Source organism: Pagrus pagrus, assembly GCF_965226575.1.
Source record: "Pagrus pagrus genome assembly, chromosome: 5".
Taxonomy (NCBI): domain Eukaryota; kingdom Metazoa; phylum Chordata; class Actinopteri; order Spariformes; family Sparidae; genus Pagrus; species Pagrus pagrus.
In genome coordinates this window covers 26,403,472-26,419,216 of record NC_140189.1, presented here as the reverse complement: position 1 = coordinate 26,419,216, position 15,745 = coordinate 26,403,472, and the positions used below count along the sequence as shown (strand labels likewise).

At 41.7% G+C, this 15,745-nt stretch overlaps 1 protein-coding gene across 1 annotated transcript in view; it reads left to right on the top strand.

The window, feature by feature from the left end:
• The window catches only part of slc16a2 (solute carrier family 16 member 2), a 31,172-nt gene extending 16,568 nt beyond the window's left edge, over window positions 1–14,604 (top strand). The window contains exons 3-7 of the mRNA XM_084352624.1: window positions 164–662; window positions 1,761–1,904; window positions 3,719–3,947; window positions 7,804–8,070; window positions 8,158–14,604. Coding sequence (XP_084208750.1) covers window positions 164–662; window positions 1,761–1,904; window positions 3,719–3,947; window positions 7,804–8,054 — 1,123 coding nt within the window. The 3' untranslated portion in view covers window positions 8,055–8,070; window positions 8,158–14,604. The remainder of the gene's footprint in view (window positions 1–163; window positions 663–1,760; window positions 1,905–3,718; window positions 3,948–7,803; window positions 8,071–8,157) is intronic.
• The last annotated feature ends 1,141 nt before the right edge of the window (window positions 14,605–15,745 follow it).

Sequence of the window (15,745 nt, the reverse complement as noted above, 5' to 3'; positions counted from 1 at the left end):
ATCCAAAATTTGTATGAAGAAATGTAAACATTACTCTGTCTTTAACTGCAGGCCTTTAACTGAATGAGGCCGATTATCTTTTATTGCTTGTTTGTATAATCAGTTTATGTAAAATCATACAGCAAAACAATTCAACATAATTTCTCTGTCTTTTCGTTTGCAGCTCCCTCGGCCTTCGCTACTTCACATATGGCATACTGTTTGGCTGTGGCTCCTCCTTTGCCTTCCAGCCCACGTTGGTCATCCTCGGCCACTACTTCCGCCAGCGCCTGGGCCTGGCCAATGGTGTGGTAACGGCCGGTGCCAGCCTCTTTTCCATGGGCCTCCCGGTTTTCCTCAACAAGGTGGTGGAACCTCTAGGCCTCAGCAGGACCTTCCAGATCCTCAGCCTCTTCATGCTGGTCCAGGCCCTGCTGGCACTGCTGTTTAAACCTTTGCTGCCTGCTGGAGGAGGCATGGGACCACCAGGCATGGGTCCTGGCCCTGCCGATCCCCAAATCCAGTCAGGGGCCACAGCTCAGGGCGGGAGCAGGTGGAGCAGGATCCTGGCTGGGGTCAGGAAGTACTTCAACCTGCGCGTTTTTCACATTGTGACATACCGCGTGTGGGCGTTTGGAGTAGCCACAGCTGTACTGGGCTACTTTGTGCCGTATGTTCATCTGGTAAGAACAATAATGGGCATGCTTGTAGTCAAATTAAAAATGCCTGTTGTGTTTTTGCTCCTGCCTTACATTGGCTGAATATAAACTCACAGCTGTTTTGAAAAGTCTTCCATCTTAGTTTCCTGTGTATTACCAGTGTGAAACCAGCGTGCTATGTTACACTGATTAATTTGATAGCTGCCACCTAACTGAACTTCTATCTTAATCGTTGCAGCTGTCTATAGCTGTAGACAATATTTAAAAAAAAAAAAAAAAACACTGACATTGTTAATTGCAAAAAGGGATGACTAAATGTGATTTCTGTGAGTCAAAGTCAAATTACTCTTAAGTCAAAGTACAGCAATTTTACTTTGCATGATCAACAGAATCCAAAAATTCGGAGTATATTTGCGTAGACTGCACATGACCTATGGCCGACTTTGGTGTGAGATGATGCGATAGTGAAGGATGAGGATGAAGTGTAAAGCTGCGGAGTGGAGCTGTGAAGTTGATCTCCCTCTATCCAGATGTCGGATGTTCCAGCTCCGGCCTCCCTCTGTCAGTCCTGTTGTTTCAGGCCCGGGCCCAGATGTAAACACAGCCCCGGCCTTTGTATTGGCTCAACCACCTCAGGAAACCTCTCCTGTATGGCCTCCCTGTATCCCTAAACATGCCTATCCTATGGCCATTGATGAATGTAGAGCCCTTCAAAGCAGAGCAAATATTTCACAATGACCAGCTTGTTCAGGAAAGACTTCAGAGGGCGGTTTAATGTTTTTGAGAGGTCAGGGCTGATGGGGGTGGGAGGGTCTGACCTATATGCGTTGGGTCTTCCTGTCCTGGTGTTCCAGAGGTCTGTGGATAAAGACATTTTATTGTAAGATCTCGGCTTCGGTGTTATGGATGGACGGTTCCTCCACTCCAGCAAATGCAAACACCCATTTGCTGAGTTTGTTGACTTCTTAGGTCTGGAGCACGAAAACATATGAAAAGGTTCACCAGCAGGTTGTGTGATATCTTTGTTAGCTCATTCATTGTTGGGAACATCTGGTGAGTTACTTATGCACCGCCAAACACACAGCCAAAACTCAAGTGTCTGTTTTTCTTTCTGTGTCTCAGATGAACTTTGTAAAGAAGCAGTTTAAGGACAACCAGAAGGACTGGGTGCTCCTGGTTTGCATAGGAGCCTCATCTGGGGTGGGACGCCTCGCTTTTGGTAAGATCGGTGACCTCATTCCCGGTCTTCAAAAGATCTACATGCAGGTGAGGAAATGTACGAAAGCATAAAATGTAGGCGATCCACTTTTTTATTTAAAGTGGAGATGAAATGAAATGTGCCTTTTGACCCTTTTAGATCACAGCCCAGGTCATACTGGACACCTATTTAACAATATTTGCCAAAAAATGACAAGTTCACTGTGACTTCAGATCCATCCCAGCGCGCTGTATTTCACCTGAACACCAAACATCCACTTGGACTCAAGGATGAACTGATCAGAATTTCATGGTCACTGTCTGGTCTCACGTCCGTCCCATTCTTGTGAATCTCAGAAATGTCCAGAGGGAATTTCTCCAAATTTTAGATGAAACACTTTAACGACATTGAGCTTCAGATGATTGTTGTTGCACCATATGAACAAAGCTCTCTACCAGTCCTCGGTACTCCTCTGTAAAAATAGTTTGTAAGTGAAGACAGCGTGTTTCTCACCGGAAATTATCAATGGAATCATACATGTCAATATAGTGATACCTTTGATTTCAACAAGGACTTAATTAATTTCTTCACGACCCAGGCTATATAATATGAGACTGGACAGACATGGATGTTAACTGCAACTTTACTGGTACGTGGAGACATACAACCACAAGTCAGTTTGCAATCTGAGTGATTTAGTGTCTTTAATGGCTTATTTAGTTGCATACAGACATGACTCAGATGATGATTTGCACACACTTGTTGTACCAGAATAAAAAGGAGCTTTCAAGATGCTATAAGAATTACCCATCTGGATAATAGTAGGGAAGTCTGAGCAGTACAGTGCGGGGGTGAACACAAACAGCAATTTTCAGTTGTTGCAGGTGTATATGTACTTTGTGCTGCATGCACAAGGATGGTAACTAAGTGTATTATACTGCAGAGGGATACTGAGTCACAGACAGATAGAATTTTAAACTTGAACTTTTGTGACAAATCTGTTTGATATTAAATACCAAACATATGGGTTTTAATGCGTTATTGTACATGATTGTGCAGACATAATGTCCCCATTGAATAATTTCTCTCCTGCTATCATACTAAGACACACACTGGTTGGTCTTTAATTGCTGGAAAGTCTTGGTCTTTTTTTAATTTTTATTTAAACACATTGAATTCCTTAGAGTTGCTTTCTTGTAGTGTTTTAATTGTGAAGGGTTTATGGTTCCAGCTTCTAGTTTGCTGTTGAGGCACAAAACCCTCCTTCACATTTCACAGTATGAAACTCACGAACCTCGTGCTCGGTGTAATGCAACAGTGTAAGCTGACTGTTAAGAGTTGTACAAACAGTTTAGACAGCCTTTAGCAGCAGCTGATGAAAACACAAAGCACTTAATTCCTTGTTCGGCCTATCGACCAGATGGTGTGATTAGAAAGTTTAAAAATTCCTCCACTCTATATTCCTTTAGCTTAGTTATTATCGGCACATAGCTTTTCAATATTAATCAGATTAATGGTATTTTCAACAAAAGATACATATTCGATTCAACTTTGTACAAATGTATTGTAAAAATGGAAGATACAGTAATATGCAAAAATAAGCACTGTTGATATTTTTCGGTTTCAGATCCCCTCTGTGTAGCTAGCTCTTCACAGGAATCGGTACATCTTTATCCCATTTTTTACGTATGTAGGTTTTGTAGCATGTCCTTACAGTAGCTGGAGGGTGTACTCTGCTGCACAGGTAACAGAATGTTTACAGTGAAGACAAAAGGCCTGAGGGCCAACAGCTTCATTACAAAAACTTCTGAAGTCTGAAATTCTAACTATCACTGAAGTTAGCTCATTGTAAAAGTTGTTGTATCTTCACTGTCTGTTTCAGGTGGTGTCCTTCATTGCTCTGGGCCTGATGTCCATGATGATTCCTCAGTGCGCAGTGTTCGAGGGGCTGGTGGTCGTGTGCGTGTTCTTGGGGCTGTGCGACGGCTGCTTCCTCACCATGATGGCTCCCATAGCGTTCGAGCTGGTCGGGCCCATGCAAGCCTCGCAGGCCATTGGGTACCTTCTAGGCCTTATGTCTCTTCCCATGACAGCAGGTCCACCTATCGCTGGTGAGAAACACGCTCTTTTATTAATACCGCTTTTCACAACATAGCGCTGATTTATACCATATAATCCACAATGAGCTTACAGCGATCTGGCTCCGTGCACTGACTTCAGGATGTTGGCAGCTACAGCACACAAGTTGATTGATATTGGCAGAGTAAGGATAGAACCACTGTAGGGAGTAAAGGGAGAGCAAGACAAATGCGTTGCAGGATGGATTGTGTTTAGAGGTTTTGGGCTCATGGCCAACTGCAAGCTGTCTCAAGTGATTTGTCTTGCGGGGGGGAAAAAAAGCAACTACAGGCAGTGTTCAACTCCCTTTATGTCTCCCTCACCTCCTCCCTGTCTCCTTCTTTGCTCTCCGGCTCGCTGATAAGACGAGCATATAGAAGAGCAATGAGAGCAGAACATTGATTTAATGACTCAGGCTGCCCTGTGCTCTCTCTTGCAAACCTCTTTCACATCTCACACATACTTTACATGCACTGCTTTTACTACAGAACAGTCGCAGAGACTAGATATCGCTAGTGATGGTTTGAGGTATTTGTCAAAACATAATTTCTTAGGCTATTTAGTTAATAAAAACAGACTCTGATTTAAACATTTGCTCATTTCTGTTTTAGATTACATATTTGGAGAATGCACTGTGCAGATATTAATTAATTTAGGCACCATTATGTGATGCTTTTACTTAAAAATAACAGCTACAAAATCATGTTGATGATACAGTGTCTTGTAATAGGGTAAATGGTGTCTCTTTCACTTGTTTCTGCACTGTAACTTCAGTGAGAGGGTAGGATCACAGCGTTACATACAGTACAGACCAAAAGTTTGGACACACCTTCTCATTCAAAGAGTTTTCTTTATTTTCATGACTATGAAAATTGTAGATTCACACTGAAGGCATCAAAACTATGAATTAACACATGTGGAATTATATACTTAACAAAAAAGTGTGAAACAACTGAAAATATGTCTTATATTCTAGGTTCTTCAAAGTAGCCACCTTTTGCTTTGATTACTGCTTCGCACACTCTTGGCATTCTCTTGATGAGCTTCAAGAGGTAGTCACCTGAAATGGTCTTCCAACAGTCTTGAAGGAGTTCCCAGAGATGCTTAGCACTTGTTGGCCCTTTTGCCTTCACTCTGCGGTCCAGCTCACCCCAAACCATCTCGATTGGGTTCAGGTCTGGTGACTGTGGAGGCCAGGTCATCTGGCGCAGCACCCCATCACTCTCCTTCTTGGTCACATAGCCCTTACACAGCCTGGAGGTGTGTTTGGGGTCATTGTCCTGTTGAAAAATAAATGATGATCCAACTAAACGCAAACCGGATGGAATAGCATGCCGCTGCAAGATGCTGTGGTAGCCATGCTGGTTCAGTATGCCTTCAATTTTGAATAAATCCCCAACAGTGTCACCAGCAAAGCACCCCCACACCATCACACCTCCTCCTCCATGCTTCACGGTGGGAACCAGGCATGTAGAGTCCATCCGTTCACCTTTTCTGCGTCGCACAAAGACACGGTGGTTGGAACCAAAGATCTCAAATTTGGACTCATCAGACCAAAGCACAGATTTCCACTGGTCTAATGTCCATTCCTTGTGTTCTTTAGCCCAAACAAGTCTCTTCTGCTTGTTGCCTGTCCTTAGCAGTGGTTTCCTAGCAGCTATTCTACCATGAAGGCCTGATTCACACAGTCTCCTCTTAACAGTTGTTCTAGAGATGTGTCTGCTGCTAGAACTCTGTGTGACTCGAACTGAGGCTGGTGACTCGGATGAACTTATCCTCCGCAGCAGAGGTGACTCTTGGTCTTCCTTTCCTGGGGCGGTCCTCATGTGAGCCAGTTTCTTTGTAGTGCTTGATGGTTTTTGCGACTACACTTGGGGACACTTTCAAAGTTTTCCCAATTTTTCGGACTGACTGACCTTTATTTCTTAAAGTAATGATGGCCACTCGTTTTTCTTTACTTAGCTGCTTTTTTCTTGCCATAATACAAATTCTAGCAGTCTATTCAGTAGGACTATCAGCTGTGTATCCACCTGACTTCTGCACAACACAACTGATGGTCCCAACCCCATTTATAAGGCAAGAAATCCCACATATTAAACCTGACAGGGCACACCTGTGAAGTGAAAACCATTTCAGGTGACTACCTCTTGAAGCTCATCAAGAGAATGCAGAGTGTGTGCAAAGCAGTAATCAGAGCAAAAGGTGGCTACTTTGAAGAAACTAGAATATAAGGCGTATTTTCAGTTGTTTTACACTTTTTTGTTAAGTACATATTTCCACATGTGTTAATTCATAGTTTTGATGCCTTCAGTGTGAATCTACAATGTCAATAGTCATGAAAAGAAAGGAAACTCATTGAATGAGAAGGTGTGTCCAAACTTTTGATCTGTACTGTACATGTTTACTTCAACAGACAAGCTTTCCACACATAACATTGTTCTGATGTAATGAGTTTTTTTGCACTCAGAAGCTGTGGGGGCGCCAAATCACACAAAATGCTAATTTCTACATAATCTTGGATTAAATATACAAAGCTATGTGTTCACACTGCAAAGGAATAGAACTGAACATTTCACATATCAGATTATGAGAACAAGAGAGATATTTACCAGAAGAAAAAATGTATATCGTCCAGCTCCAAGTAACCATTATTTTCATTATCAGAATCTACATTAATTAGTCAGTTATTTTCTTGATTCATCAGTTAATTGTTTTGTCCAGAAAGTGTCAGAAAAAAGTGAAAGCTGTGAGCCCACAGACATTTCGAATGTATAAGATGCTTCTATATAATGTATAAGATGTGTTCTATTGAATATCAGCAGACCTGCTCCTCAGAGTCTAAATGAGTGAATCACTGTGTCAATATGTGTTGTTCAGTACAGGCTGTACAGTTCAGGAGCAAGAATGCATATGTTGTGTGCAACAATGTAAGCGCACACCCCTCCCACTGCCCTTATATCACACGCTCTGCGTGGATCAAACATACAGAGTGGCGTGTTAAACTTGTTGACCTTGCTTTGTTACTGTAGGTACACTCTGTTCGCTTCAGCTCAAAGGCAGATGAGTACATGCATATAAATACTATAGACACAGTGAGATTGCTGTACTGTAAAACAAATGTACAGTGTCCTTGTTGAATTCCACTGACTTAAAGATCACTTGATTAGTATCGAATTGAGATATGTCACAGAATGAATGTATATGATATATACTGTATGTTGCACATAAACACAAATCAATGCAGTTGATTAGGTAAATCCTAGGTTGTAGAGGAATGGGTCAACATTTTTGGGAAACATATTTGCATTTTCTCCCAGAGTCAGAGGAAAAAAGTGAAACCACTCTCATGCCTGTGTGTTAAAAACGGAGCTGGAGCCAGAACCTCATTAGTTTAGCTTGGCATAAAAGCCCGTGGGGGAAAGTGGGGATACAGAGGTAGCCTCTCCAAACATCAAAGATATGCCAACCAGCAACTCAAAAGCACATGAGTAGCATGTTGTAGGCTGCAAAGTTAAAGCTCCTTTTGCTCCTGTTGTGTTATTTGCCCAGACTTTACCTTGCCAGCTCCCTAGTCCTAAGTCCTGTGTGAGCCACATGTATGAATAGAGCAGCCGATTGTCCGGAGTGACAGTAATCCTCCGTGTTAGTGCAGGTTTAATCAGCTGTAACAAGCACTCAAACATTCATCAGCACATGGCGTTTAAACAGCCCATCGTCAAAGTTTCAGAGTATTTGTCCCTGGTGCTTCCATATGACCCATTCACGCTGCTGCCGGACCTCCCTTTGATGTGCCCTCACCTAATCTGTCATTATTGATATGAACTGTGCTCCCCTGCCTCCTCCGCCCAGGTCTCCTACATGATTACTTTGGGAACTACACGGTGGCCTTCTCCCTGGCTGGGGTTCCACCTATGGTGGGGGGCGTGGTGCTGTTCTTTGTGCCCCTGATCCACCGCAGGCTCCAGCAAGGCCAGGCATCACCAGAGGAGACGTCCACAACCGCCCACATGCTGCCCTGCACCCAACCAGCGGAGGAGCCCAAGAGCTGCTCCAATGGAGACATCCTGCCTGGCTACACTGACGTAGAGACGCATATTTGAGTCGCACCGTACAAAGGTTACATATATTCACATAAATCAAGCATTGATCATGGAAGTGAGTGGATACATATTTATTCTTATACTTTTCTTTTTCTTTTTCCAGGGATTCAGCCCACCAGCACCTTTTTCTGATCCTTAGATTGCCCTCCTCTCAACCATGGACTTCCTGCTGGCTGACCTTTAACCATCTCACCCTCCTGGACTCTCATTGCTGTGTATTTTCATGTGGAGAGAAATCGACGAAAGGGCGCTCTGGCTTATAAGCCACAGAGAGGACGAACAGAAGGCACATCAGCGTAGGATGATGGACACGTGTGTGAGGAGGATAAGCACAACAGTCTCAACCAGGAGGGTTTTGCCCGTGGTGACTCTGTAGTAACTCATACCTCCAAGAGGAATGAAATGAAGAGAATTTAACTTACAGTCGTAGTTTCTGATTTCACAGCTTTGATTTTGCCACCTTAGCTTGTTGAAGCTGTGAAAAATACTATGCTTTATTCTTAGATTCCATATAAAGAAATTGTTAAGAGAAGAGGCATGGCAAGTAAGACTTAATGAAGGGATAATTTCACTTTCTTAATGTAGTACCTCATGCATTTAATTTTTTAACACAGTGCGTTTTATTTAGTTTGTGTAGCTGAACTTACGGTCTCATCTTGAGTGATTTTGCAGGTTTGCTTTTTTTCTATTTTCTGCTGTTTTCCCCTGTGACACAGAAACAAGCAAGCGCACCTGTTGTAAATGTCACCGGAGGCAGCAGACAGTTGTTCTTGTGAGAGATCAGCCACCAGACACAATCACCTCAACTCAACCGCACACTGTACTGTACCACACTGAACTCACACCCAGGGTCCAAAAACTTCATGGCTTCAACTTCTCCACCAGCCCGACTGCACGGGAGGCAGATGAGTGATTGTTGCAGTTGTTGATTCAACTGATTCGCATGCCATGAACTGGAGAGTGTTACATGTTTTTCCACAGTTTTAGCATACAGTAGGTCAGTGACTTTGCAGCTTGTGGTTGTTTTAATACATGCAGTCTACGATCTTGTCCACAAATATATGGATATTTTCCTCTGTATTTTAGCCTCTTGATCACACGTAATATTGTTTTCAGTCACAATAGCTCAAATTGAGAACGCCTTTAGTCAGTGCAGATTTTTAAATTTTGATTGTCCATGCGGACATGTAAAACTGAGTGTTTTGTGTAATGAGCATGCGTATGAAACCACAAACACAGCAGACATCTGGTTGTTTGGCTCACACAAATATAAGTTTGTTGTTAGCACTGCCAGGTCTAATTACAAGTTTACTACTTAGCTTTTCTTTGGTCTTGGATCATTTTATATAAATAGAAAAAGCTCAGTACACATGGTGCGTTTCATTAACCGCTGAAGTTGGAAGTTGGAGATGGGAATGAAGTCATACCCGAGTTGACTGCGTTCCAGTACAACATGTTGGGATACCAGTTGTAGCCAGCTTGATAACGATGCATTTCACAGTATTTTGTGCATAAAAACATTGAAGCAACATGTCCACAGATAGAAGTTGGACAGTACACAGTGTGTAAGACTGATTCAATGAGGCACAGATAAGACAGAAGTGCTAATAAACTATATATTCTACAGCTTTTAAAGATGTTGATAAGCAGGGTAGCCATCTTGGATTTCGAGGTGCGAGTCAGAAAGTCCCATTTCCTGTCACGTGAAGCCATGAAAAGGCCAAAAATATATATTTAAAAAGAAAGCACTGCTAGGTCTAATTACAAGTTTACAGTTTAACATTTCTACATTTAAATATTTTAAGCTCACTAAGACTACTCAGAATTTTGCTCTCTGGTGTTTGACGAATCGATGACTTAGACTTTATTGACACCTACTGGCCTGGCACACTTTGGAATCATTTTTGCGTACAGACATATTTTTCCGAAGGGAGGTAGTTTGAGTGCAATCAGTAGAGAGGCAGCGTCCTCGCTGCAGTGGCACAGGGTTCAAATCCGTCCGTTGGCCCTAAGCTACACGTCATCCCCCCTCTCTCCTCTCCCACCATGTTTCCTGTCACTCTTCCGAGCTGCACTATCCAATAAAGCCATGAAAAAGGCCAAAAAAGAATTCAATAAATAATAATTCAAATAAAAGGAAAAATATCCGTATACATGTGGACAAGCCCAAAGTTAGTTGCGGTGAGCCGGTGCATCTGCTGCCTGAATCAAAGAAACTTAACTCTACAGGTGATACAAGTCTTCTCATGAGTCTGTTCAACCTAAACTGTCAGCTTTCAGCAAAATCTACAGTTTTTATCGGCCTTTAAAGGTTTAGGAGGGTGCTAGAAAAATCTGCATAAACTGTGTTTGTTACAGCTTTAAAAAAAAAAAAAATTAGTTTTTTGTAGCGTGCACACTGTACACTTGTTCAGGTGGAAAGAGTCCTAACAGGAGATAGACGGCTGGTGGTAGCATATGTTTTTCTTGTTACAGTAAAGGCATTCGGTATCATTTAATCAGAACTTTTCCTCCATGTGCTGCACATACAGTTACGTAATATGGAACCACTGCGTTACAGTCTGTCGATGAGATGGGGACTACTGAGATGAAAGCTGCCAAATGGCCTGAGCCCTCGTCAGGTCATCTCACAGATAATCAGTTTGCTGCTTTAGTTTAGCTTTGTGTCACGAGGGTGTCGCTCACTGTGTCGGCGGTAATGAATCAAAACACCACAGCCTCCTCAAGAGAGAACAGCTTGCAGTTATTATATTTCATAAGCATTTAGACCACTTACCTCTGACTACAAGTTCTCTTGAACAATGAACTTAGATGAACAGATGTGAAGTAGAGCTGCAATAATTGACTGTTTGAGTCACACTCTTTGGTTATATGCATTACGGAATAGCAGAGAGGGGATTGGTACACCGCGAGGAAGGAACTGCTCTGGTGATCAGGTGGTATTCCCTTCTGTCCGACCCCCTCTTTGCTTTCACTGCCATTATTCAGTGGGTTTCTGTGTTACAACACGTTAGAGCCTGAGAACTACACGAACCTCACTGCTGGGTGTAGTTTTTTTTTGGGGGGGGGGGGGTTCATGCTATAGGACAAACAGTTCTGATAGGAAACATACACCAATACCTCAGTAATCAAACAATCCTCAATCCAGTGGGACCTGTTGACATTCTTCATCTCTTTATAGCATCACTGTTCTGTGTAGTGGTTTGTTACAGTCTGAACCAGAGCCACAACCCCGCCAAACGCCTGTTTTCAATCAGCATCGCTTCCTACAAAACCTCATTAGCGTCAGTTTAGGCAACTGTGGAAATGTCAAACTTCCATTCCGTGTAATCTAACATGTAGCGCATAATTGCTTCAGAGATTTATTTTGCCTTCGTATCCATTTGCTTCTTTGTTTTTTAATCCTCTCCATTCCACTACCTACACATTATCTTTAGCTTCTCTTTATCACAGCATCATTTTTATGTTTGTGATTGAAGAAATGCAGATACGTAAATGTCTAATATCCCTGTCTAAAGATAAAAGAGACACTAAAGCATAAGCAGTGGAGATCCATACAACAGTTGAGGCACGTTTGAAAGCAAGAATGCCGGCCTCTAGGTTGACTGAGGTAGTGTTACATTATGGGCTGTGTGAGTTGTCCATGTACCGGCCATGTAAGCTGAACATGGAGCTCCTGCGCAGCAATCTGACCGAGCTCAAATAGATGTTAAAAATAAGGAAACACTTTAAAAGTGACTCATTTTACAGTATTTCAGTACAGTACCCTCCTGCCTAAAAAAACAGTGGCTGACTGTGAAATGTATAAAATGTTTTGTGTTGTGATTGTTGCAGGAGAAGCTTTCTACAAAACTGCAGAGCTTCATGTAAAAGGGTTCATATTCTGCTAACGTGAAATCCTGCTCCCCTGAATAAACAGTGGCGAGTGTTACAGACAAGTTGCACTAGTTTACTGCTGTCAAACTAGAGGCCTGTGTCACTAAAAGTCCCACAGTCGTGAAAATTAATGAGCGAATTGAAGCTACTACGGTGGGATTACGCTCTGGCAGCCATATTGGGCGTCCTCACGGACCTTTTGCTTAACGACAGCTGCAGAAGGCTGATTGTGTTTCTATGCACGAAACGTATCTGTCTCGACAAAATGTACTAGAATTGTTTCGTTTTGTTTTTATTTGACTGTGAACTTTTTCCTTTTGATTATTTGTGTTGAAAATAGCGTCACCTTGTTAGCTCGAAGCCTGACCGTACTGTTGTTTTGTTTGAGAAGAGACGAGAAGTCGCAGCAGTTTGAAAACTAACCTGCCTTATTGTTACTGAACAGCTGTGACACACCAGAACCTGACTTGATCAGAGTTGCGAGATCTGAAAAACAACAGCAAAGCTTGTAAAGTGAATTTTTCAGATCTTAATGTGACTTTTTACGCATTTTTTTGAAATCTTTCTTTCCTTCGATTTTATCATTGTCGATCCTGGACCTTTCATAGCAGCCTACTCACTTGTTTCACTCTCACTCAGTTTCTGCTCAGAAGCAGCTGAGTGCTCCTTTGTATTGGAGAACTGTATCAACATATGTACTTTATACACTTTGTAATGGTTTTTAATTAACCGTAAACTGTTTTTTATTGTCTTAATTTGTTTTTGATAATTGTTTTTTTTTTTTTTTGTTGTTGTTGTTTTTTTTGTTGGTGTCTTTAGTGATACATTTCAATGACTACTGGAAAAAGAAACAAAGAAAGTACTGCAGCGGTCCGATTTGAAATAATATGTAAAAGTGAAGGAGCTGATTGAATGAAGAACGATACCCTACATCTGGATGGTTTTATGCTGTGTGCTGAACCAGTGTTTGGCTTGCCAAAGTCTTTCATCTATGCAGCATCGTTCGGGCTCGCAGTTTACTTGGATGCCCCAGTTTGCATTTGTCTCCGTTAGCACTCTGAGCTGTAGCCTGCAGCTAAACCCACAGGAGAGCCTCCTAACCACGAACTACTAACAAATACTACATGTTTTATTGTTTTTATAATCAGGAGGTTTTTGGGCTGTTGTTGGACTTTTTAATTGTTTTTACCTGACAGTCACACTGGTGAAAGCTTAAAGGAGACCTATTATGCTATTACACTTTTTCCCCTTCCTTTAGTATTCAAAGTTAAAAAGGTCAAAGTCCGCACCAACTTTGTGACATCACACTATGTCACCATGTCACACGTTTGTATAATTTAGCTGCTCTGTTGTTGTTAGCCGTGCTAGGTAAGGAGGAGACTAGAACAGTGCAACACTAAAAGTGTTTCAGACAGAGGGAGAATACAGGACAGTGAGAAAACTGATGTGTTTTAAGAGCACTAAAGCATGTAAACTTGTTCTAGTAGTAAAATAATGAGCATAATATGTCTCCTTTAACATGTTTCTCCCCTGTGTTTGCTTTTCTTTACCTACTGCTGCTCACATGTATTATTCAGTATGCAGGTCGGAGCTACAGAGAGGCACATTCAGCTCATGAATAAAAGACAGGCTGATATTAATCAGTGTTTAAAACATGGCAGGATGAAGCTAGCAGGCACTGTTTGACTCTTGGTTGTTACATTCTTCCAAAAAGCAGGTCAAATGACCTTAAATCAACATGTTCATACTGCTTTATTTACAGTAAATGTGTCATAGTTACTTATTAAATCATTTTTTTCCCCCATTTCATTTATTTTGGCGTTAGACTTTTCCCTCGAGAAAAAAAACACCCCGCCTGACTTGAAGTCAGTCCAACTATCGCAATATTGAGCTTTGTTATTCTTCTCTGCAAATGTGCCACTTCTCTGCTCCACTGACCTCAATCTCTGCTCGCTGTTTAACTGCTTCTCCTCCGCGTGAGACCATACAAACAATATGCGTGAAACAGGATGAACTGAAGGTTTATATATTGTGAAGCTGAGCCGTGATTTGCCAACACCTCATACACTGCCGGGGACCACTTCCAGCAAGAATACTTTTTCAGTCGTCCTCTTTAAATGGTGTGTGAAGGCTTTTGGTCACACTTGAGTCATGTAAAACCCTCTATGTGCTCCATATGTTGTAGAAACCCTGTATCAATCATGCATTTTTTTTCATGATCTCGATTTTTCTCTGGTGATGTATTCTCATCTATATTTCTGTACGGTCACCAGGCCTTCCCACAGCCTTACATGTTGTAATATGAGGAATATTTAATTGCCGGGCCCTGCTAATCTTTTCCTCCTCTAACCTCCAGTAAGGTTGCTGCAGTTAAACCTCTATTGCCTGTCTTCTCTTCTTAAAGCTGTCAGCCTCTGTCCTCCCAACACAAGCTTATTATTATTTTTTTTTTTTTTAAAAAGAATATATATAAAAACATGTCTGTTTTTGTCATTTTACAAAATGTTCTAACAAGGCCAGTGACGCCGCAAGATCTGAAATTAAGTCATGCTGCTAGAAAAAAAATTAATGTAATTTTTGTGTTCTTGTCAAAGTAATTTTGAATCTGTATCAAAAGAGGCACATCTTTTTTTTTTCTATTAAACCAACAATAAAGATGTAATATGAAAACATCCCACGCTGTCATGGCCCGCCACTCTTTTGTTGTCTGTGTGCTCCACTTCCACGGCGGACGCTGCGGGCGCTCAGGTTGTTCTTGACATGCAATCACGTTGGAGATTAACCCCTTTGAACGCATTAAATACACAGAAGCGACACGTTGAGTCAAAGAGGTGAAACGCAACGCTCTGCTGCAGTCTAGGGACACGCTGAATGTGTTTCCAAATGCTCATTATCACCACAGCAACGTGGCTGTTCATCCGGGCGTTAAGTCCTTCCTTGACTCCTCGTTCCCCCGCTTGACCTCAGTTTCTCACAGCCAGGCAGGATCTTAAAGATCACGCTTCACTGAGTCAGCTCCGAGCAGCAGAGCTCTTTATGTACATACAGGGAGCTACTGTGTACATCTCACTAGGATGAGAATAAAGGGATTGTTGAGTCTGTCTTCGAGCCTGCGGCTGTCTTTTCTCTTCCTTATAAGGCAGCTTTAATACAGTGAAAACTGATCCTTATCTGGATTTATGAAGGAATAAAGTCTTAGATTTGACCTAAACTCTTTTATTAAAACCACGTCACAGTTCTTTATCTGGTATCATTTTTATTTCAAGGGTTCACAACGAGTGCCTTTATATCAGAGGTAGAAGAAGCACGCAGATCATGTACTTGAGTAAAAGCAGCAGCACCACAGACAAAGACAGAGAAATACACGTCATGGATTTGGATACAAAAGTATTGGCATCAAATTGTACTTAAACCACTCATTATACATGGCATTTTTTAGACTAATGTAAATGATATTATTGGATCATAATTATTGCTGCATTGTGTTTGTGAAGCTGGTAAATTTGGTTAAACTGCTTAATAAAGTTGAACTGCTGCTTGAATTTCCCTGTAGGGATCAGAAAGTTTCATCTGAATCTTTAATATTACGTCATCATTTATTTGCTGGTTATATTTTGTATTATTAAACAACATCTGCAAAGTAACCAGTAACTCAAGTTGTCAAATACATGTGTAGTGGAGTAAAAAGTGCACCAACTGCCTTTGAATTTTAGTGAAGTGGAAGTGTAAAGCAGCAGAAAATACAAGTACCTCAAAACTGAAGTACAGAATTTGAGTGAATGTACTTACTTACTTTGTACCACTGCACCGCTGTT